The following is a 22544-nucleotide window of genomic DNA, read 5'->3' on the forward strand; positions in this document are numbered from 1 at the left end:
ACGATTCAAATCTGATCCAGATATCTCAAGTAACCGATAGACCTTTCCATAAAAAACAAACATTTCACAGAAAATAATTGACTGAGCCAGCTAATAAACTGGTTTAACAGAACAGGAAAGTAAATGTTCTTTCGAAATCATGGTGTAAAGAGCGAGCTAAACATTCTTCCATCAGCTCGTTTCTCTGGGTGTCAAATGTGAACGTTCAACGCCGAAAGAACAAGTTACAACAAAGGTAAGTCCTACCTTAAATAATCCAGAAAATGTGTCATCTATCACATCTTGAGGGAATTCACCAGTTTCCTTTAGCAACAATTCAAACTTTAGCCTTTGGTTTTCTTTTCTCAGTTTAGATATCTCGCGTTCTGCTGATCCTATTCCGGACTGAAGCAAACCTTCATTTTCATTTGCCATGTTTAAAGACTGTTTCAGCTGCTTGACTCCACGCACAGATTTTCTATTGTAGTCTTTAAAACATTCCTCTTGTTCTAATTTTTCTGCCTCAAGTCTTGAGATCCGAGCTGTGGACTCCTGAAGGCTCATCTTCATGTCCCAAATAAGTTTGGTTTTACCTTTCAGATCTCCTAATCCAGACTTCACTTGCTCCTGAAGAGCCTTCTTCTGTCGATCTGCCAATACTTGCTCGTTTTCCAAACGCACGGTAGCAGCCGCCAGTTCTCGTGAAAGACTTTCTTTGTCTTTCTTGGCACATTCAAGTTGAATTGACAACAATTTTACCTCATTTTGTGTCGGTTCCACCTGAAACTTCATTTTGTCTGCTTCCCAGTTTTTTCTGTTTACACTCGATCTAAGATGAACAAACTCCTCATTTTGCTTTCTGATAATGGATGAAGAAATCTCCAACTCTTTCTTTACTTCTTTAAGAGATGTCTGCACACGCTCCAACTCCAAACCTCCTTCCTTATTTACTACCCTCAATTCCTCAATTTCATTGTCTTTTAGACACAATTTGGTCTCCATGCTTGTTAAAAGCGACCTTTTTAATTGTAAAATCTCTTTAGTTTCCTCCAGTGTGGTGTCTTTGTCCTTTAAAGACTTGTGCGCTCTTTGGACATCTCCTTCAAGTTGTTTGACAAGTATCTCTAGCTTCTTCACTTGGTCACTCTCGTCTGCAAGAGTTTTCTTGAGATCAATATTTTCATACTCGACTTCTCTTAGGCGACCTCTCATGCATTCTGCTTCGGTCACACTCTTTAAAAGAGAACTTTTCAAGCTTTCTATTTCATCATCTCGTTGATTCAATTCTCCTCTTAACCTTTCCACGACACGCTTTGCCTCAGCTTCTCTCTGTTTCAGTAACACAGCTGATGAATCTAATTCTTTCTGCCTTTGCAGTAGCTTACTAAGCCGTTCTGCCACATGTACCATTAACGATCCGATTTCTCTGAAGCTCCCCTTGGTATGCCTGCTTTGCTTTGTGGGAAAGACTTGCAAGTGATCGTATTGTATTCGCGATGAGATACCCGCATTACCAACATTGTCTTGTCTGTAAGTCAAGATGTCTTCAGCTACTTCTAGCTCCGTTCTCATTTGCTTCAAGTTAACGTTTAGCTTTTCAACTTTCTTCTCGTAGTCACAAAGCTGCTCCTTCAAACTTTCCACTTCTTCTTCTCTACCATCCAGGAGTATTTTTTGTCGCTGAACATTAGATTTTTTTCTCTCCATGGCCTTTCTCAATTCTCTTTTTTCAGACCGTTCTTGTTTTAGTTCCTGCTTTAGCTCGTCAAATGTATCGTCCTTTCTGCTTAGCTTGGTGTAAACCTGCTGTAACTCAGTCTCTTTGTCTTTGAGAGATAATTGGGTCCTTTCTTGTAGCTTTTCCATTTCTTGTAGCCGAATCTCAAGCTCGGTTCTTCGTTTCTCCGACAGTCCTTTCTCTCTTTTCGCGTTACATTCCGGAACTTCAACGGCCCTTCTCAAACATTCCTTATCCGATATTTCCTGTTTTAACCTTTGATTTAGTTCATCAATCTTATCACTGGCTTGCTCTAATGCCTCCTTGTTATTCTTAAGTGACTCTAGCGTTTTCTCTCTCAGCTCTTGTGTCTCCTGTAACTTCTTTTCGAGTTGTGTTGATCTCTCGAGAAGTCCCTTCTCTTTATCAACATTACACTCCGCAACGACGATGGTCCTTTTCAAAAAGTCTTTGTCCAACCTTTCTTGTTTCAGCTCTAGTGTTAAGTCATCAATTTGTGAATCTTTGGTGCTTACGCTGCGGTACAAATGCTCCAATTCCTGCTGTTTGTCCATAAGAGAGGCTGATGTCGTTTCTTTCAGCTACTCCGTCAGCTGTAACTGATTCGCAAGTTCTCTTAGTCTTACTAATAGTCCTCTCTCTCTAACAGCATTAGATTCTTTCACTTCAATGGCTCTTTTAAGACACTCTTTATCAAATCTTTCTTGCTTTAACTCATCAATTATATCATAAATCCTTTGATCTTTTTGGTATATCCTGCGGAAGGCCTCCTTCAATTCCTGATCTTTTTTCATGATGGATGTTATTGCAGTGTTTCTGGCATTTTCCATTCCTTGTAACTGATTTTCAAGTGTTGCTGATCTTTCTAGCTGCTGTCTCAAAGTTGCATCAGTCTGTTCTAAATTGTATTGGTTCTGTCTTAGACGCCTGCTTGTCTCCTCAAGTAACCTTTCTGTCTCTTCAACTCGACGCTCCAGAAATTCAGTCCTGTCTGTCTTCAGTGTTAACGCATCCTTTGTTTGCTGCAATTCATTTTCCGTCTGTCGAAGAGATTTTCTGATGCCCTCGATGATATTTTCCATTTCTTGCACTTGGCTTGTGTCCTGGTTATCTTTTCCATATTCTTGCTCGTGGTTTAAGGTGTCTTTTACGTTCGGCAGTTTATCAGGCCCGTCTGTTGGATCCTGATCAATGTGGTATTGTGGTCTTCTCCCAAACTCAAGACCTCTCTGTCGAATAAATCTACCTAAGAACTCAAGTTCTTGCTCATTCTGGCGAATGCGTTTCCTTAACTTTTTAATATCGGAGCTTTTACTTCTGCGACTCCTCCTCGAACGCATGCTGTCTTCTTCAAGTTCACTGGTTTCTTCCTGCGGACATTTCAATTCATCAAAAGACTGCTTTTTGGCTTCCACGGCTTGATCTTGCAATAACTTGTTCTGAGTCGTCAAGTTTTCTACTTGGTTGCAGAGTTCTGTCAATTGTTTATCTTTTCCCGAGACTTTAGACAGTTCTATGGCCAGCGTGGAATTTTCTTTCCTAAGCCTTGCTAGCTGATCTTCGAGTTGTTTTATGACGTTCGACGCTTCGCTTTGTAGTTCACTCATCTGGTTATCCTTCTTTGATGCCTTGGACAATTCTGTGGCCAGGGTGGAATTTTCCTTCTTAAGAGTCGCGAGCTGATCTTCAAGTTTATTTATGACTGTCGACGTTTCACGTTTTAGTTCAATCATTTGGTTATCCTTCTTTGATGCCTTGGACAATTCTGTGACCAGCATGGAATTTTCCTTCTTAAGAGTCGCGAGCTGATCTTCAAGTTTATTTATGACTTTCGACGTTTCACGTTTTAGTTCATGCATTTGGTTATCCTTCTCTGATGCCTTGTACAATTTACTGGCCAGCGTGGAATTTTCCTTATTAAGTGCCGCTAGTTGATCCTCAAGTTTATTGATGAACTTGAACGTTTCACCTTTAAATTCATTCATCTCATTGTCCCTCTCTGTTTCCAGATTGTGGTTTTCCTCCTTAAGGTTCACTAGCTGATCTTCAAGATGTTTTATGACCTTCGTCGTTTCACTTTTAAGCTCAGTCATTTGATTATCCTTCTCCGATACCTTGGACAATTCTGTGGCCAGCATGAAATTTTCCGTTTTAAGTGCCGCTAGTTGATCCTCAAGTTTATTGATGAACTTGGACGTTTCACCTTTTAATTCAATCATCTCATTATCCTTCTCTGATACCTTGGACAATTCTGTGGCCAGGTTGTGATTTTCCTTCTTAAGGTTCGCTAGCTGATCTTCAAGATGTTTTATGACCTTCGTCGTTTCACTTTTGAGCTCAGTCATTTGATTATCCTTCTCCGATACCTTGGACAATTCTGTGGCCAGGTTGTGATTTTCCTTCTTAAGGTTCGCTAGCTGATCTTCAAGACGTTTTATGACCTTCGTCGTTTCACTTTCGAGCTCAGTCATTTGATTATCCTTCTCCGATACCTTGGACAATTCTGTGGCCAGGTTGTGATTTTCCTTCTTAAGGTTCGCTAGCTGATCTTCAAGACGTTTTATGACCTTCGTCGTTTCACTTTCGAGCTCAGTCATTTGATTATCCTTCTCCGATACCTTGGACAATTCTGTGGCCAGGTTGTGATTTTCCTTCTTAAGGTTCGCTAGCTGATCTTCAAGACGTTTTATGACCTTCGTCGTTTCACTTTTGAGCTCAGTCATTTGATTATCCTTCTCTGATACCTTGGACAATTCGGCATCAAGCGTGGAGTTTTCTTTCGTAAGCTTATTTAACTGATCTTCAAGTTGTTTTATAACCTTCATGTTTTCTTTTTTAAGTTCGCTCAGCAGATTCTCCTTATCTGATGCCCTTGACAGCTCTGCGATCATTCTGGTATTTTCATTCTCAGCCGTACTCAGCTGTTCCTCAAGTTGCTCTATTATCCTCGACTTCTCGTTTTTTACAGTGTCCAAGTTGCTTTTCAAGGTTTGCTCACAATGTTTAAAGTGAGATACTTGTCCTTCCAAATCATCCACTTGGCATCTCAACAACGTTTCTCGTTGATTAGACAATTCCAGGGATCCCTTCAATAACTCTACCTCCTCGCGTAAATGTTCGTACTCGTGTCGTTTATTATCCATCTTAGCCCGCTTCTTGAATTCTTTGATGGTCTCATTTAACTCGTCAACTCTATTGTTCAACTTCTCATTGTTTTCCCGACTAAACCTCAAGCTGTCCTCCAAATACTCAACATCATCCAATAACTCTAGCTTGTCCTTCAGAGCATTTTCCAGGCTCTCTTCTGCTTCATCACACTTTTTCTCCTTTCTTTCAAAATCATTTTTTAAATTTGTCAACTCTCTTTGCTTGTACTCATCCCTGGATTGAAGACATTTTAACTCAGCGTTTGTCGTTTCAAGCTCAGAATGCAAAGATTCGTTCTTCTTCTTAAACGCCTCGACCTCCTCCTGCATTATAGTGATCTCAACCAACATTTTTGCGTTTTCTTTTCTGCTTTCCTCTAACATCTCCGTCCCAACATGCTCGTCGCTTTTGACTGAGCCCTTGTTACTCTTTCCAGTTGCCTGTTTTAATTCTTCTGCCATTTCTCCGATGTTATCATCAAGAACACTAATGCTGTTCAGCAGAACTGGGACTGTATTAACCTCTCTTTTTACAGCAAATCTCTGTCCCTTAGTTCCATTCCTTCCACTTAGCTGCTGTCGTATGTCAGTGACCATTGAATGCAGTTTGTTCAATTGTTCAATAGCGTCTCCAACTGTTGCCTTTTTTCCACTGACAGTAACACCTTTTTCTTTGTTGGTCACAAGTGCTTGCATTTTGTCTTCCGTTGGGCTCTTTATATCATCCTGGTGTACATGATGTTTCGTTACGTTTTGCTTTACCTCATCTTCCAAGACGTCAATCTCAGTAACTTCACACGCCGCTGCTTTAACAGCTGCCAGTAACTCTTGATGCAGAAGATGTTCCGAGATGTTTACTACAGCTGCTATCCTTCGCTGGTAGTTAGCTCGCCTGCGTTCATCTGTCACTCTGTTTTCTCCGTCGGTTAAACTGACAAAGCTAGAATCGCGACTTTGAAATCGTCTGTCAACAAGCTCGTCCAAAGCGTCCCAGGAATCTGGTTCTTCTTCGTTTTCTGAAATCACCTCTAAAATGCTATCGTTGATAGCTGCCACTTCCTCGTCACACGACGACAACAATGACTCATCGTTGTCAATATCAGTCAGCCACGTGACAGATTCATCCAGAGTTTCTACATCAATAATTGATTGATATTCAATTTCCTCAACTGCCTTTTTAGTTTCTGAAGAACGAGAATTGCTTTTAGGAGACGACATGCTTTCTTCAGTTCGTATATCTTCTTCAACTTCGTCAAGTAAACGGTCAAAGTCGTCTATGAACTCATCCTCTTTGAGCTTAGACTTCGTCACTTTTCCTCCTCCTGATAAAAGCCTTTTGGTAGTATGGGGACGCTGACTGACCTCTTTAGATGGTGTATCAACTTGAGAAAATTTATCTTCCAGTGAAGCTTCTAACCTTTCATCCATAATTGAGTCAACTGCCACAAATCCATCACCACCATTAGCTTTAACGTCACTAGCAGCCGCCTTATTGTCTTTCTGGCAGTTTCTGCCCATTCCAGGAGCTACCTGTAGAACAGACTGTTCGTGATATTCTATCCTTTGAAACTCTTCGCCAACCGCCAAGGCCTCGTCATCAATGCGGGAAACTGAAATATCTTGATGAGCAGAGGATACCCCTTTCATGACGCCATTGACCCTGGGGAGAGTCAAATCACCCACTGAATCCAATTTTGCACGTTTTTCTATTTCAAGAGCACATACTTCATTATTTGTTGATTTGACACGTTCACCAACAACAGAGATATTTTCGTCTTTGCGCGGGGAAAGTAAACTGTCTCTATGACGTCCTGGTGATGCTGCTGTAGACTTTAAAGCTGATGCTGGGCTAGTCTTAAGTTCAAGAGTTTCCCTGTCTTCTTCTTTATTCTTTTGGTTAGGTCCTTTATTAACAACATCAGATAAGTATGGAGCGCCACAGACAGATTCTTCCATGCCACCAATAACACAATGAGAATCACTTGGTGGCATATCATCTATTGAGCCCCAAGAATCAAGTTCATCACCGGTATCACACATAGAATGTGATTTCTCAACTTTTGAATCTTCCTCACGAAGCAGTTCTTGAATTTCGCTGACAGTAGATTCGTCGTCAGCTCTTGCCACGGCACCATCTGCTCGGGAAGTATCAGTTGTGATACTACCGACTTCAACTGTATTTTTAGAGGAATCATAACCTGCCTTTTCATCAAAAGAACCTTCGTCATTTTGTGCGTTTTCCTTCATCAGTTGTTGGTTTTTCTTATTCGTAGCATCCAGATCCATTAAAAGGTGTTGCTCATCTTGCACTTTTGTCTCAGCGAGAGGTCCTTCCATGCAATGTGCAAAGCCAGAAACTTCACCTCTGTTATGCACGTCTTTATTTTCTGACATTAGAAACAGATTTTGGTCGTTCGTTTTTTCCAGCACAGTTTTCCCAACGCTGGAAGCTCTACTTTCCGAGGTATAGTCATCCCTATCACCGGAGTAGTCAGATTGAAGTGCATCATTAAATAGAGCTGAGGAATCCAGTTCTTTGGGTGTATCAATAACTGGATGAAAATTTCTATCCAGGGAGGCTTTCTTTACATCTTCTCCATTACCAGACTGGTGTGAATGGCTATAACGGAATGCTTCCTTGTACTCTGCAAGAGGTTTGTTGTTTGTATCCCTGTCTGAAATAAGCAGTGGAATGTTAAAATCCTGGTAAATGTCTCTATGTGAAGATGTGTCTTCTTTCGACCCTCTCAACTTCTCCATAGATTTGTTATTACCATGATCTGGAAGCACTTCCTGCGTTTTCCTATCAGGAGACTCCACTGTAGATTGTGCGTCAATTGTCTTTGCATCACCTTGGTTTTCCGCCACTTGCAAGGCTTCTTCAACTTCGTCTAAAAAGTCGTCAAATTCGGCAATGAAATCGTCTTCTTGAAAATTACGCTTTGCAGTTGACTGTGAATTGTACGGTTTTTCGTGTGAAGAGAAACGGTCTGAACACTCATGGAAATGACCGACGGGCAAATTTTCTAAAGTGTTTGACGTGGAAGCTGCTTTCATCGGAATGGGTTTCATTTCTTCAGGAAGTGCAGCTTTGTTATAACGTCCAGCTGTTGAGCTTTGAAGGTCTGGTAAATGCACAGACGAAGATTTAACAGATGAAGCTTCGCTTGCTGTTAATGGTTGTTGTAAAAACTCCTTTACTCCGCGCTCGTCAATGCTGTCTCGTAGATCATGATGATCACATCCAACTCCATCCAGCTCTACTTCAGATCTTGTCTCAATATCATCTACTGACTCTTGTTTCATTTTCATCTCATCACATTTAAGGAAGGCTAACGGGCGTTCCTCACTTAAAGATGGTTCCTTAATAAATGCATCATCTATTTCTTGAACGATATCTTGTTCCATCCAGCTCTCCTGGTCGCAAGTTTGGACACTGGCCTCTTCGCAGGCGATAGAGAATGAGTTTGGGTCAGATGAGCGACGACTCACTTCTTCATAGACGATATCCACTTGTACGTTTTCAGCCCCCTCTACATCAGTGTAAGCAGCGTATCGCTGTAAAAGCGCCTCTTGCATTTCCTTAGGTAAATCTTTGAAGCTTATGCCGTGGTCGTGGCTCAACGTTTCATCTTCAAGAGTTCCTGTTTCCAAATGGTCGAGAGAGGAATTTTCTTCCGAGGTAAATTGGCCATCTTCACCCCGTACTTTGTCTTCCACTTCCTCTTCTGAAGGAACTGTATCTTCAAATATTGAGTTGAACTCTCCAGTTCCATGTGAGTTGAAAAGAGGTTGTATTCCACCTGGTGCAAACCTACCACAGACTTTTCGCATTAATGGAGAAGGTTCATTAGCTATAATCCTCCGGTTCCCTGTACGACTGGGATCGCCATGGTCAAAGCCTTCATCACTCAATGTCATATCGATGGTATCATCATTTCCATCATTCAAAAATTCATCATTGCTATCTTCTTTGACATATTCAGGCCGTGGTACACTCTTTTCAAGTAAATCTCCGGTCCACTTGTTTTTATTGGAACGAGTGGACAGTTCCACGTCTCTATCATCCAAACACTGCAGCGGGCCGTCATTATGTTGGTCCCCGCCATCAATTTGATCAAAAGCATCGCTTTTTGCCAATGTTTCTTTACCGTCAAAACATAGGGGAGGGATTTCGTCGCGAGCCATCACACTGCAGACAGATATATCATCCAAACGTTCTGCGGCTGGCCCCAATGTGCGGATATTTGTTGCGAAAAAGCCAGACATTTTTTCGAGCTTCCCACTAGCCCTAACAATAGCTGTTGAAACGATCTCCCTCTCAAAGGAATTGTTTACAAGAATCTCTCCTTGTAAGGAAGATAACTCATCATATTCCATGCCAGCTGTTTTCGATGCACATTCCTCTGACTTGAAATTCTTCTCTAGTTCCCCACCACATTTAGGGTTGTTGTGGGGTTCAATCAGACCCAACTCTTCTTCGATACTGAAGAGTTCCACTGATATGTCTTTCAACGTGTCTTCTTTCTCTAGACAATCGATCTCAACGTCTTCCGAGGCATCCTCGTTGTCCATTTGATTACCACCTGAGCGGCTGGATTCCTTTGAATTTTCCATAACAAATTCGTTGTATGGTTTCGTTTTCACTTCTTCTCCAACAGAACCTTCAGTAGCCACGCACTTGTCATTTTGAAGTTTTAATGATCTTTTAAACATACAAGTCTCCACCTCTTCTGGAGCAAGTTCTGCCACTTCTGTTTCACAACTGATGCTGTCCAAAACTGGCTCTTTCATATCTTCAGATATGTCGAGCTCTGAATCTCCAAATGCCTGTATTACCCCGTTAGACACATTGGGTCGGACTTCAAGTGCGTGTAACGACAAATGTCCCTCTGTTGGATCTCGATCAGGTGCTTCATTTGAGGCATCCTGTTCTTTTTGGTCAACGTCGCAAGCCGAAGTGAAGTGAGTGGTTTGATATTCAGTCTGATTAACTGTTTGGGGTTCTTCAGAATTTTCCTGCAGTAAACTGGCACTAGAAACTTCTTGAACTTGATTATTTACACACTGGGAGGACACCAGGCTTTTCTCAGTCACTGCTGAATTCTTAACTCTTAGTTTTTCAAGTTTACGAGCAACTTTTCGTTTCTCTTTTTCGATCTTTTTTCGCTCTCTTTGTTCCAACTTCTCTCTTTTGATAGCTTTTTTCTCCATTTTCTCCAGACGTCGAAGTTGTTTTCGCTTCTTTTCCAGCTGTTTTACGCTGCTATATTCCTTAACCTCATGGGACTCATATAAAATGATATTGGACGCGTCCTCCTCGAGACAACAAGTGGTTGCTTCAGTTGCATCTTTACACTCCTGTTCCACTTGACGTCCTGCTCCCTTCTGGTCTTCTGGGTTCTCGTTTTCAGCTTCTGTCTCCTGTTGATACTCAAGCCGATGGGCCCGTACCTTCTCCAGTCTTCGTGCAATTTTCTTCTTCTTTTTATCGATCTTCGCTTTCCACTTTTCCTCCTCGCGCTCTCGTCTTTTAGATATCTCATCTAAGCGTGTCAGGTCTTGTTTGATTTCATCCTGTCTGTGTCTCATCTCCTCTATATCATTGGTTATGGCGTCTTCTCTCTCCTGACTCTGTTTGATCTCTTCTCGTATCTTGTCCATAGATTCGATAGCTAGTCTGTTTTCCTCGGCAAACTGAGCTTTAAGCCGTCTTGATTTTTCATCCAGTGCGGCAATTTTTCTTTCCCCTTCGCTCGATACCGTTACAGAGCTACAATCGAACTCTTCGTCACTTGTTGCTTTCTCCTCCAAGTTGTTTTCTTCTTCAAACACTAGTTTCACGGCATCGTCGACAAAACTTGTAATGGTAGCATCATCTTTGCCGACTTTTTTATCTTCACTGATGTTATATTTTGTATCTTTCATGGGTTCCTCTCTGTCCCTGTAAAAGATTAATGCATAATTGTTCCATTAACAAACGAAACATAAGGGCTCTAGAAAACCTTCTGTGCTGCATCGGCATAACCTGCGATCAGGCGTTTTTTTTTTTTTTGAAAGAAGAAGGGAAAAGGGAGAAAGGAAAAAGAAAAACGCCTGATACATTTATTTAACCAGCCACCAACCGCCCCCTCATTTAAATAAACTAAGGTGTGGTCAAACTGTCATTTTATGAGCCAGTCAGCATTCACCGGAAGTCAAACTTATTTGTAGTTGGCGGGAATTCGAGACTCGGATTTCTAAAATAGTCTGCAGATCAGCTTTGCAAACTCCGCCATGTGAAATTATAACTTAAAGTGCACCTAACCCCAAAAATTTTTTTTCGCTAGAACGAATCTACTTATTATTTGAAATAGTTCTGCGAAAAAATTTTTGAATTCCGTTAAATCCTCGATTTGCTGTGCCACGACGAAATCTCGAAAATAGCTCCAAAACACCGCCATTTTGTTTCACGACCGAGTTTGAGGAGAATGGGTCCAGCGGCTCTTGTGACGTCTACCCAGGAAGATTGGATATCTCATTTCCTCTCATTTCCTTCAGGATGGTGCAATACACATTCGAAAAGTGCGCAGAAAACGCCTTCCAGAGGTGCTATCGGCTGTTGCAGCAATATTCCAGATTTAAAGAAAGATATACTGTACAATTTACTGACGATGATTGGCTAATGGTGCAATAAAGACGTAAACGATGGTTGATTTTGTCGAACCGAAACAAGCGAACTGAATCTGTGAGAACCACTGAAAAACTCTCGCTGGAATTTGTTCCGCAGACTTTCGAACGCTATTTTCATAAATTTTCTGCTTAAAGCTAACCAGAAATTTGTAGAAATACTACCTACAACCTATATCTTCCAATCCCGCAATATTTATAACATAACCGGCAAAGTTGTGTGATCCGGTCATGATCAAGAAGCGTTATACTGATATGTAAATAGTCGCAACTGTACGCCGCTAACCAACACTTATTTCTCTTTCGATTTAGATGAAAGTCGAAGATTAATCCTCTAGAATTACATGATAACAAAATTGTTAGACTCACAAAGTTTTTCGAAGGTTTGGAAATCAGCAGTGCGACAAAGATTCTGTGCAATAGCGTCGAAAATATGACCGCGTAACATTATCTGCGGACCGCTTAGGGAACACATCCTTTTCGCTTATCCGACGAATTTCACTGCAAACTTTGAGAACAATTTACATTGGTTATTTGGAGTTACGACTTAAAACGTGTGGCAATGTGAAATCGGTAACTGTATGAAATGTTTCCTTCCGCCTTGCTTCCCGCAGCTTCAAAAATACAGGTCCAAACAATACGATTTTCAATCGATCGAAGCCAATGTTTTGGAGGTCATCAAGTCTCGAAAACTGCAACACGTACGTCGTTCTTATAAACATGAAGCATTCAACTGAAAGTAAAACACAAACTGGATTTAACAGAACCTTGACAAAATACATTCTCGGTAAGGACAAATGTAAACGGGCTATAAACACGCGTGGGAATCTTACGTTTAGTTGACGAAATTACCATCCAAAGCAGTCCTTGAGTTTTCTTTCCTGCTTTTCGTTTGCCTGCTCCTCCACTTCGTATCTAGCTTTCCATTCCTAATATACAAGCAGCTCGTCCGCAAAGACGTCTTCCCCGTCGTCGCTTGAAATATTGTAAATTGCTCTCAAAGCTCTAAGCAGTGAGTTCACAGTTGTCGAACTTGCTCGATCGAAGTTTATTTCGGAGCCTTCCGAATCGAAACTTAACTCTGACTCCAGTGACGAAAAAGAAATGATTCTGAGACAAAACTTGGACGTTTTAGTCCCAAAATACATCGGAACGATTAGTTTTGCGTTCTATTTTCTCGAGCAAATACAGAGAGTTGACTGAGGCGCTATTGTGTTTGGTTCCTGGGTAGACGTCATCAGGTACCGCCGCCCCAGACTCCCTAAAACGCGGTCGTGAAACACTTAATCGCGACTTTGAAAGGGCATAGAAAATCGAGGATTCAACCAAATTCAAAAATTTCTTCGGCCAAATGCTTCAAATAAAGTCTAGATTTGTTTTAGCGAAAAAAAAATTTTGGGGTTAGGTGCACTTTAAATGCGTTTCGAAACAAGGTGAGATGGCGCTCACGATAAAAACAAACAAGTGCTGCTATTTCTGCGATAATAATTTACCAGTAGGAGCTGTCATTCCTTTATTTACGGTAACTAAAAACAAGGAATTCACTGGCAAGAGCTGTTTCACTGCTGATGGCATCGTGTTGGCAGAATTGCCCAAGAGCGTAGGATTACACATAAGCTTAGATGCAAATGCATGTTCGAGTCCTCCAGCAGCTTGCAATATAGAATACAAGTAAGCAACATGTTCACGGTAAATTTTGAATTTTGTCCCTTGAAAGCGAATACTTGGAGACTTAAAAACATAGCTTGCAATAGAAACGAGCCAAAACAATGCATAAACACATGGCAAATTACAAAGGTGTCAAACTCGACGAAGCAACATGCAGATAACAGCGGAAATCATGCAGACCTATAATTTGCCATAGCACAATCTAACGGCTCAACTCTACTTAAAATTCTTCCTTATAACACAACATGAAGTGCCTTTCATAAACACGAGTGAAGCTACAAAAAAAGGTCCAGTGACCGAACAGAAAACGGCAAATGTACAAATGTCACGAACCGTAGAAGTCGTGTAGGCTAGTCAACCCTATTTTACACCGACACTCGTAGGCGGAACTGCCAAAACATCTTCACGTAAACAAATTACTCGCCGTAAGCACTCTATCTGCTCTACTTTCAGGGAATCATAGTGAAAATTTCTCAGGGCTTCAACTAACGCAGCAGGAAACTCGTCCTCGCTAAAATCTCGCTCTGTCTCTGCCATTTTGTTTTCTTCTAGCCAGGCCAGCTTTTTGACCGGAAGTGAGGTTGAAATATGAAAGCCAATAAGAACGCATCGTTTCATAAGTTCGTTTTCACCAATCAGAGAAAAAACCAGAATCTGGTTTTTTAACATATGATCCGACAAGTAAATGTATCATGCCCTCCTTCCCCACGTCTGAATATAAGGGAGGGAGGGTATGATTGCAGGTTAGCATCGGCAGTGCAGTGAAACACTTAGAAATTAATAAACGAATATCCCCCCTCCCACCCCCTGGAGAATTTGACGAATCTGAGGTTACTAACGGCAGGTCTTCCTCTGAGTTTCACAGCAGCAAAAGGGCTAGCGTTCAACACGTCAGCTCTTACAAATTCACTATGGCGGTTAATTAACCTTTATCAACTTCAAACAGACAGCTTCATGAGATTGCATAGGAGTCTTTCACGCCCCTCTTCCCTGCAGTGATTTGCCGAACCCTAGAGGTCTAAGTTTAGCCTGAAGGCGTATTTTGGAAAGTATACCACATATACAGTGAAATCGTTGAAGTTAAAATATGTCGATGAAATACAAAAATGCATTGAAAGAAGCAACTTTAAAAGAAAAGTTTAGAAATATCTTATATTATTAAGCTTGCGTGACGTGCACGCGCTTTGTTTGGCCGCGAAGTCACGAGGAGAGTCCTTAGCCGCTGAAACTAAGCACTAGTGCCTGAAGCTCTTTCAGCCCGCTACGCACACTATACGATATATACACCAGTGTCAGAAAATCCATCAACGTTGGAAGGAGGAATTTAGAACTAGCCTTTAATGTACATTATAGCAGAAGCCCTATACTCTTAGTCTCTGGTAAAGACGTTTAACATCAAACACATTTTAAAACATCTTTAACCATTTCACAAGCCTCACATTGAATTCTTGCGCTAACGTAAAATAATTGGACACATTACTCAGGACATACCTGGCCTCTTCGCGTAGCAACAACAAAGACGCCATTGCATCAGCATGCTCCTCGTCTGTCATGTCAGCGTTCATGACACTCAGGTCGGCAATTATTTTGTCCAACTCGTCCGCCACGAAGTCAGTGCAGATATCTTTTGGAGCCGGATACGAAGTAACCGTTAGGTCTTCACGGATGTCTTTATGGCCAGTACCAAGCTCACTTGTGGCATCATTGGCACTTTCTGAGGCGTTCCTTAATTGAAAATAAATTCTACTTGTTAGTACATGTGTCGCTTCTGAAGTTTACGTAAATCTTAACCTGTAAAAATTGCTCGTAACATTTTTTGAATGAAAAGTTGTTTATGTTTTTCGCGATTCTTTCCGCAAGGTTAATATTAATTTTAATTCTTATTCCTGGAGAATGCCAGTTAAATTTGTCGAATCGTCGATTTTAAAATCAATTCTAAACCAAAAAAATCCTGAAAATTTTAAAACATTAAAGATAAGAGTTGAAAGTTTCAGAGATACAGATATCGTTTTCATTTTTCAGTTCTTTGACGGCTACTAAACAGGAATGCTTACTTGTCTTTTTCGGCCAGTTTTGCCGCATTTTGTTCCCTGCAACAATTGAAAAGTAGATTTCGTAAGTAAGAACTTTTGCTTTTGAGGGGAGGGAGAGGAATTCTCTGCTCTTGTTGACCTGTCTATCGACACGATGTTCAGGATCGTTACGAGTGTTTGTTTGTGGTTGGATCATGATTGTATCACTTTGCAGGGCGCATGGACGCTATCGACCTTGATGTGAACGTTAGCACAACGCAAAGCACATCAAATGTACAAGAACGCCTTAAATTTCTTATAATAACTTAGTTTGCAGACTTAAATCTTACTCGACTGCTTCTCTTAACCATGGCGGTACATTGGGCAGTGTTTGTTCATCGCTGGAGACTGAATATCGTTCAAAGTCGTCTCCATATTCACTTCCACTCATGTTTGATTCTGCTCCTCTCATGAGATCTTCATCTTCCACGCGCGGAATGTTACACTCAAAATCTGGCGTAATCTCATCTGTCCTAGCTGCAGATGATGAATCACTGGCCGAGGTTTCATTGCGCGGTTCTTTTTCATCCTTGGAGACCTGTTTGTTAATACAATAAGATTTATAAACGCTTGGTGACAAACTTGACTAGGATTTGACCAACAGAATATCAACACAATGTTCCTTTGCAAAGTTAAGGAGCTCCTTCTTGACTCCATCACTCACCAAACAAATTACCACGCACCTAAGTAATGCATTGCTGATAGCAGGAATAAGATTTATCGTTGTTCCCTAAAATTGCATGTTTTTTTTTTTTGAAAATAAGAAAAAAAGTAACTCTTAGACGCTTTAAAATAATGCCTCCCCAGGGTGTCATATCCTCGCCAAAAGTCCCAAGGAGTAGCCGCAGGGATCTAGTGAGATTAACAAGACGGACCTCCCTAACATTGGTTGAATTCCTTGAATACTTTTGTTCTGATTCGCTTTATTAAAGTTTGAGTTGGGTATGAAAAAGAAAAGGTTTATTTTACATCATTTCGGCAACAAGAGCGTGTCATTTACCTGTATTGTTTCTATCGGAGTAAGTTGTCTTGGTATTCGTCGCCTCACTTGTGGTGTCGGTTCTTTGGCAGGTTTACGACTGCTACGTTTCGCAGCTCTTGGAGGACTGGTACTGAATTTAGCCTTAGCTTGTTTTCCTCGCCTTTCTCTTAGATTAATACCTATTAGCAATTTTAACCATTAGTTTCCTTTCAGTCTTCCTATGTTCTTGACAGAGTATTAAAAAAGACAAAATTTATCAATGCCACAAAACTGCAAAGCTCAATTGCACGACGAAAACTAACCACAAATGACAAAGAAACATTACTCCCCTCCCCATTCTTCTCGCGTTTTTGGAGTCAAATAAGCGTGAGGCTTGGGGCTGAATAGTCTCCATAGCAACGTAAATACTTGCCGTTCCTTGCCGTGTTATCTCGATGGTGGGAATTTCTAATCATTAAACCCCAGAACACACACAAAAACGAATGAGCATGTCAACTAAATAGTTTCAAAAAGCTTTAGAGCTTTGGTTACTTGCAGAGAAGTAGCTTCTAATCGTAAATTTAGGCTGCAGAAACTTTGGGAACCTCATTTTATCATTTTACAATGTAGCGGAATTAATTTGCTTTGAGTGGCTATCTTAACCTTTTATTGTAGTTCTTTTTTTTTACTATTTGACTGAAATGTAATAAACACTTTAGAACTTACTGCGGATTATCGAGTTGTGTTTAATTTTAGGTGTTTTTTGTTTTCATCTTTTGCTTGCCCTTCGCTAGTTAAACAAGAAAAATCTGCTACAATCGCAAATCGGGGAGACATTCTCCCCTTCACGAACAAAGGAAGGAGTGTTTTGGAAACTAAATTTTTTGTTCCATACACAGGAATGGTACTAAGAAAAGTGTTTCATTTGAGCAAAACAACTGTTTTGCTCTCTCCAGTTTTCAGTTCTAGCATTCCCCTGATTCCAACCGTCCACTCTAAGTCTTGTTTTTTTTTTTCTAATGGACCTAATGTAAGCTCCAACTTTGTATAGATTCCAAAGCTGATTCTAAAATAAAACTGTTTTAGGTTTAATTTTCCCTCTAATGGCAAATTAAAAATCGCACATTACGATACGATTACTAAATGATGAAACAGTACAAAAATAATTTAACTGGAATAAACACTGCAATAAAATTCGGTCAGAAGCTAACATGGTTCTTATAAGCTTACTACATACAATCTACATTGTCATGGTTTAAGCTTATGTCCAAAGAAAAAGATCAAATTGAACACAATACCTGAGTCTCTTCCTAAAGGTTTTTCTCCCATTACGGCTCGCACATTCTTCTCTGGGAGTTTGTCCTTTTCGATCTTGTTCTTTTTCTGACCGACCTTAATCGGAATCCTTGATGGTCGCTGACTTTGAAGTTTTTCCACTGAATCCTTCGACAAGCTCGGCTTTTTATTGCCTTCGTCTTCTGATGAAGAGCTTTTGTCGCTGTCACCACTCAACCGAGTCACTCTGACTGGTATTTTAGACTTTTGTTTCAGTGGAGGAAGATGATTGCCACCACCACTAATTTCGCGGCTTAGCCACGAAGCCATTTTTTATCCTCGGCTATTTACACCGGTCTTAACGAAAACTTAAAATGTATTTTTTTTTTTTGTATATTATATTTTTTGTTTTGTTTTGTTTTTTTGTCTTTTGTAAAAATTTCTCTTCAATTTCACTACGAAAAATGTCGCAATTCTCTCGCTCCAAAACTCGATACTAACCGCACCGATAGCCGAAGCAAATGATTTAGATTTTTCACCTGAATCCATGGAAACCGTAGTCGAGTTTTTCGTCATAAACAACGCTGGCATTTTCGATTGCTCGCGCACTGTGACACTAAACTCCTTTCCGTCCAAATTTCAGAAATTTGGGGATCTAAATTTACAAACGCATTGAAACTAGCCTTGTAGCAAAATTTAGAGAGAAATAATTGGATTAAGGTAACTGTTTTACGACGTAGCGAGCGAAATTTTCGTTACTATGAATGTGAACCTTCGCATTTGCAAGTAAGCTAACGCGTAGAACATTTGTCTCAGACTGATGGTGCAAGATTGCTAAAATCAAGAACAATGAAAAAAACTCACTCTCTTCAGCAACTTTAAAATCATAATTATCAAGTAAAAATACAGTGATCTCAGTTTGAAAGTAAAGCAGCAACCGAGCTTCCTTTGAAAATGTCACTCTGATTCAGTTCTTGTGAATCGAAGGTCGATGCCGAGTGTAGAATTCATACCTTACTGAGGTCTTCGTTAATTGTCCAGACAAACTTGCAGAGTATCATTTTGTAGCGGTTTAGTGAATGAAGCTGGTCTTCTTATTTCCTCAGGGTAAAGAGTGTCTTCAAAATTCTTCTCTCAGTTCCGGAATGAGGTTCAATTGACGACGAAATGTTAAAATTCTCGCTTTCAAAAGTCGTGTCCGTCGTGACTGTTTGCTCTTCCAGCAAAGCTAACCACTACATCATCAGGAACACTGTCCACTGTAATAACAGCCAATGGAGTAAGAAAAGTTGAGTGCAGGTTGAAACTGGAAAAACACCATTGGAAAGAATGACTTTTTTTCAAAGGAATTATAATTGACTCTGGCACTAGGAGTCTGGAAACGAGAAAGAAAACTAAAGTGAGGGAGGTGGGGGTAGGGGTGAGAGGAAAGACCTGGGGAAGGGAACTGAGCAGTATTGTACTTCAATATTTTAAAGTGCACTTCAGTTCCCCATTTTGGTTAATGTAGCAGAATTCATCATTCGGACGGTTCTACCGCTTAAAGTTTTATAGATGAAAAAGTAGCGGATATTTTCCTCCTGCGAGGTGCGGAAAACTATTTGACAGTTGACGAGGGCAATCCGAGGGAAAGGCGCATTCTGAGCCAAATATCCCGCACAGAAATCAAGAGCGAATATCTACCAGTCGTTCAAAACTTTATCTAAATCCTCTTCACAGACACTTCAAAAACGCAAAAAGGCAGCCGCCTTTCTCTTAACAACCGCACACTGCCAGAATGAGGTTCAAATGACGAAGCACTCTTAATTTTAACTTTTTCCGAGACTCGGTAACGTGCGTTGCAATTGCCTTTCAGAGGTCAGAGAAGGTTCGATTCCGAATTAAGTTATCGTAGCCAATCAGAGGAAGGTTTATTGTGAGCTCTGAAGACAGCGATCTTTAGGCTTCGTCAGCACTAAGTATTGTTGGCATTTTATATGCACAATTCAAAGTGAAGATGGATCTACTTTGGAACCACTTATAATGGCCGTAGCCCTGTCGGAAACCATAACTTGGGCTCCTCCGCCCAAGTAACAATTAGAATAATCACTTGACATACTGGTATAAGCTCCATTTCGGTTTTATTTCATGATTGCACGAGAACTTAGACTTTCTCAAAGTCTTTCGTCGCTCGTTCGGTCGCTGCGCGACCTCACTTCAAGCTCGCTTTAATTTCTCAATCGGAGAGTTTCGAGAGGGCGGCTTGGAGCATGTCTAACGCGAACTAAGAAGATGGCTGCAATACGAATTCTCCTTCTTGCGTGCCTGTTGCAGGAGGCATCGGAACGAACTGGAACTAGACCCAAAAAAATATTTACAACGTGGTAATTTTCCTTAAATATTATTGGCTGTCGCTGGAAAAAGGACAAACGCGCACCGGCTGAAAACAGAGACGTGTGACTATCTTATGACAATCCCATACTCGAGTTGATTACCACTTTTGATGTAGTACAACTATGGCCATAATACGAATTTTACTTCTAGTGTGCCTGTTGCAAGAAACACGGGCACTGGCTTGTGTTAATTCAAACAGGAAGTCGTTCTCCTATGCCATAAAGAACGGTTTCATACACGCAAACGTAGAGACCACGCTGTACGAACACGATACTGGGCAACCGGGTGTGATTACAGAGCAATGCTTTATGTCCTATTGAAAGAGAAAATTGCAATAGCAGGACAATCCTTTCTACTAGGAAGTGAAATGCAGCCTGCTACTGTTAACTCGTATACATGGGTGAATGGCGAAGACTTGCTTGGCTGATTAATCATATGCAAATTGCATTTATATCTGGGCTAAAAGAACACTATCCATGTACTTCAATGCATGGATTGTAAAGATCTTCCTTACACTGTACAGCATAATTCACTACACTATGTAAGCACAAACTGATTTATGTCACAAATTGCCTTACAAATTGATTCCATTTGGCTTTGTGTCTGTACTCCTGTAATGCTTATGTGACCAGAGATGTATCCAGTGCGTCATAACTCCTGCATCCTGGAATGCACTTATTTACCAGTTGGCCACACAAAATATGGGACAAGGGTCCAGTTGAACACAGAAAAATAAATTGAATGTTTATGCAAATGAAACATAAATGTGATTTTGCAGAGTTATGCTTAACTGTTCAACATGTGAAAATGAACTGTTGGTAAACTAATCAATTCGCCACAAGAAAGAAGCATCTCTACTATCATTTACTGAGAAACACTTATGCATAACAGACTGGAGAACAAAGGAATGATACTGTCACAAATATTTGCAACATTAATTAGCTGCTCCTCAAAAACATTAAATGGGTCCTCAGAATTTTGAAAAGGACCCTCGACCCCCAAATTTGAAAACGTGGATACAGCTCTGAGTGATGACCAAGTCATTCAAAACAATGTAACTTTAGCTGGGAGTTTTCATGTCTCGAAAACATTGAATTTGCAAGGCAGTTTATTGAAGGGCTCCAAGCAAAGATGCCCAAAGTGACTTTTTTTTAGAGGGGGGGTTGCGTTTGGTTATGTGGAAAAATGGAGCCAAATTTGGCACAATAAAGGAGGGTGTCAATACACCTTATTCCAAAATGGCCCCATTTCAGTGTTCCTTTGTTTGCTTTCAAATTAGCCCTTGTTGCCTCATTCAAGGGAAAATATTCTTTTGAATTTCGAGTTTAAGAACGAGGCAACAAAGGGTAATTTGAAGGTAAACAAAAGAACACTTAAATGGCGGTCATTTTGGAATAAGGTGTATAGGGTATGGCTCTAGTCAGTGAACTGTTACAAAAAATGGATTTAGTCAGTCAACAGCAACAAAAGAGATTAGTCAGTTAATTCATATGATTTTATGACTTTTATGAGCTGTAGAGAGCTGTAGATGGTCTCCTTTAATGTTGCAAAGTAAGCCTGGACTGGTAACTAAAACCGCAGGCAGAGCGCAGGCTCGGAGCGTGTGACGAAACGAGACCGAATAAGGGAAGTCATGCAATCTCCAACAGGACACGCAACATACGAAAGAGAGGGTGCAAAAAGTCTCCAAAGTATAGATCGTTTTCACTGTCACGCAATAAAAAAACAAATCGAAAACCATCCAGTGGAAAAAGCTCCCGAATAAGGGAAGTCGTGCAATCTCCAACAGGACATGCAACGTACGAAATAAATAAACAAATATTCTTTTGACTTTCGAGTTTAAGAACGAGGCAACAAACGGTAATTTGAAGGTAAACAAAAGAACACTTAAAAAATATATATATTATTTGCGTAAACAAATAAATGATGTATGTATGTATGTATGTATGTATGATTGTATGTAATAGAGGGTACAAAAAGTCTCCTAAGTATAGATCGTTTTTGCTGTCACGCAATAAAAAAATAAATCGAAAACCATCCATTGGAAAAAGCTATGAAATTATGATGGTATAGAAGATAGCTAAATAAGACACTTCTCCAAGTTTTAGGCCTGTGCGTTTCCCGAAACTTCAGATATTCGTCGAAATGTTTCGCAGATATTTACAAAGTCCAGTATGAAAACGCCATGTTGGTGTACCTCCGTGGTACACGAATATGGCGGCTGGAAAATAGTGTAAACATCTGGAACTTACTTTGGCTATCTAGGCGACTGATTATCAGTACTGATCAAACAAGCATTTACATAAGCACTTTTCCTAATGCTCTAACTTCTAAAAAGGCTCAAAATCATGAGATAAGTATATATTTTTCGACAAACTCGATCATAGCCTTGTGTCACGCACCTCCACAACCCTGAAATTCAAAATGCTCTGGATTCTAAACGAAGCACGCTGTTGAGCTGTAAAATTGTAAACAGATATAAATATACCGCCTCTTATGCCTGATGAAGATAAAAACTTTGGTGACTCTTTAGTTTTGGATTTTAGAAAGTGATGACGTCACGTGAAAACGATCTATTAGATGAGGTAAAAGTAAACTAAATTTTATTTATCCTAGAAAGTCTACACCCTTTGGTCATTAAGTCCTCTTAGGTACCGCTTAAG

At 40.4% G+C, this 22544-nt stretch overlaps 1 protein-coding gene and 1 pseudogene across 1 annotated transcript; both read right to left on the minus strand.

Moving 5' to 3' along the window:
• Positions 1 to 171: 171 nt before the first annotated feature.
• Positions 172 to 16843, minus strand: LOC149107563 (uncharacterized; annotated as a pseudogene).
• A 412-nt stretch (positions 16844 to 17255) lies between these two features.
• LOC149107564 (uncharacterized) lies at positions 17256 to 17856 on the minus strand. Its single transcript, XM_089296193.1, has one exon. It carries the CDS (start codon positions 17836 to 17838, stop codon positions 17482 to 17484), a length of 357 nt encoding a protein of 118 aa, XP_089152319.1. The 5' UTR covers positions 17839 to 17856; the 3' UTR covers positions 17256 to 17481.
• Between the last annotated feature and the right edge of the window lie 4688 nt (positions 17857 to 22544).

This window comes from Orbicella faveolata, unplaced genomic scaffold (genome assembly GCF_042242905.1).
Source record: "Orbicella faveolata isolate gen_17 unplaced genomic scaffold, um_ofav_v1 contig_26, whole genome shotgun sequence".
Classification (NCBI taxonomy): Eukaryota; Metazoa; Cnidaria; class Anthozoa; order Scleractinia; family Merulinidae; genus Orbicella; species Orbicella faveolata.

Coding starts and splice junctions, on each gene's coding strand:
- LOC149107564 (XM_089296193.1), bottom strand. CDS start 17,838: ATGGCTTCGTGGCTAAGCCGCGAAATTAGTGGTGGTGGCAATCATCTT.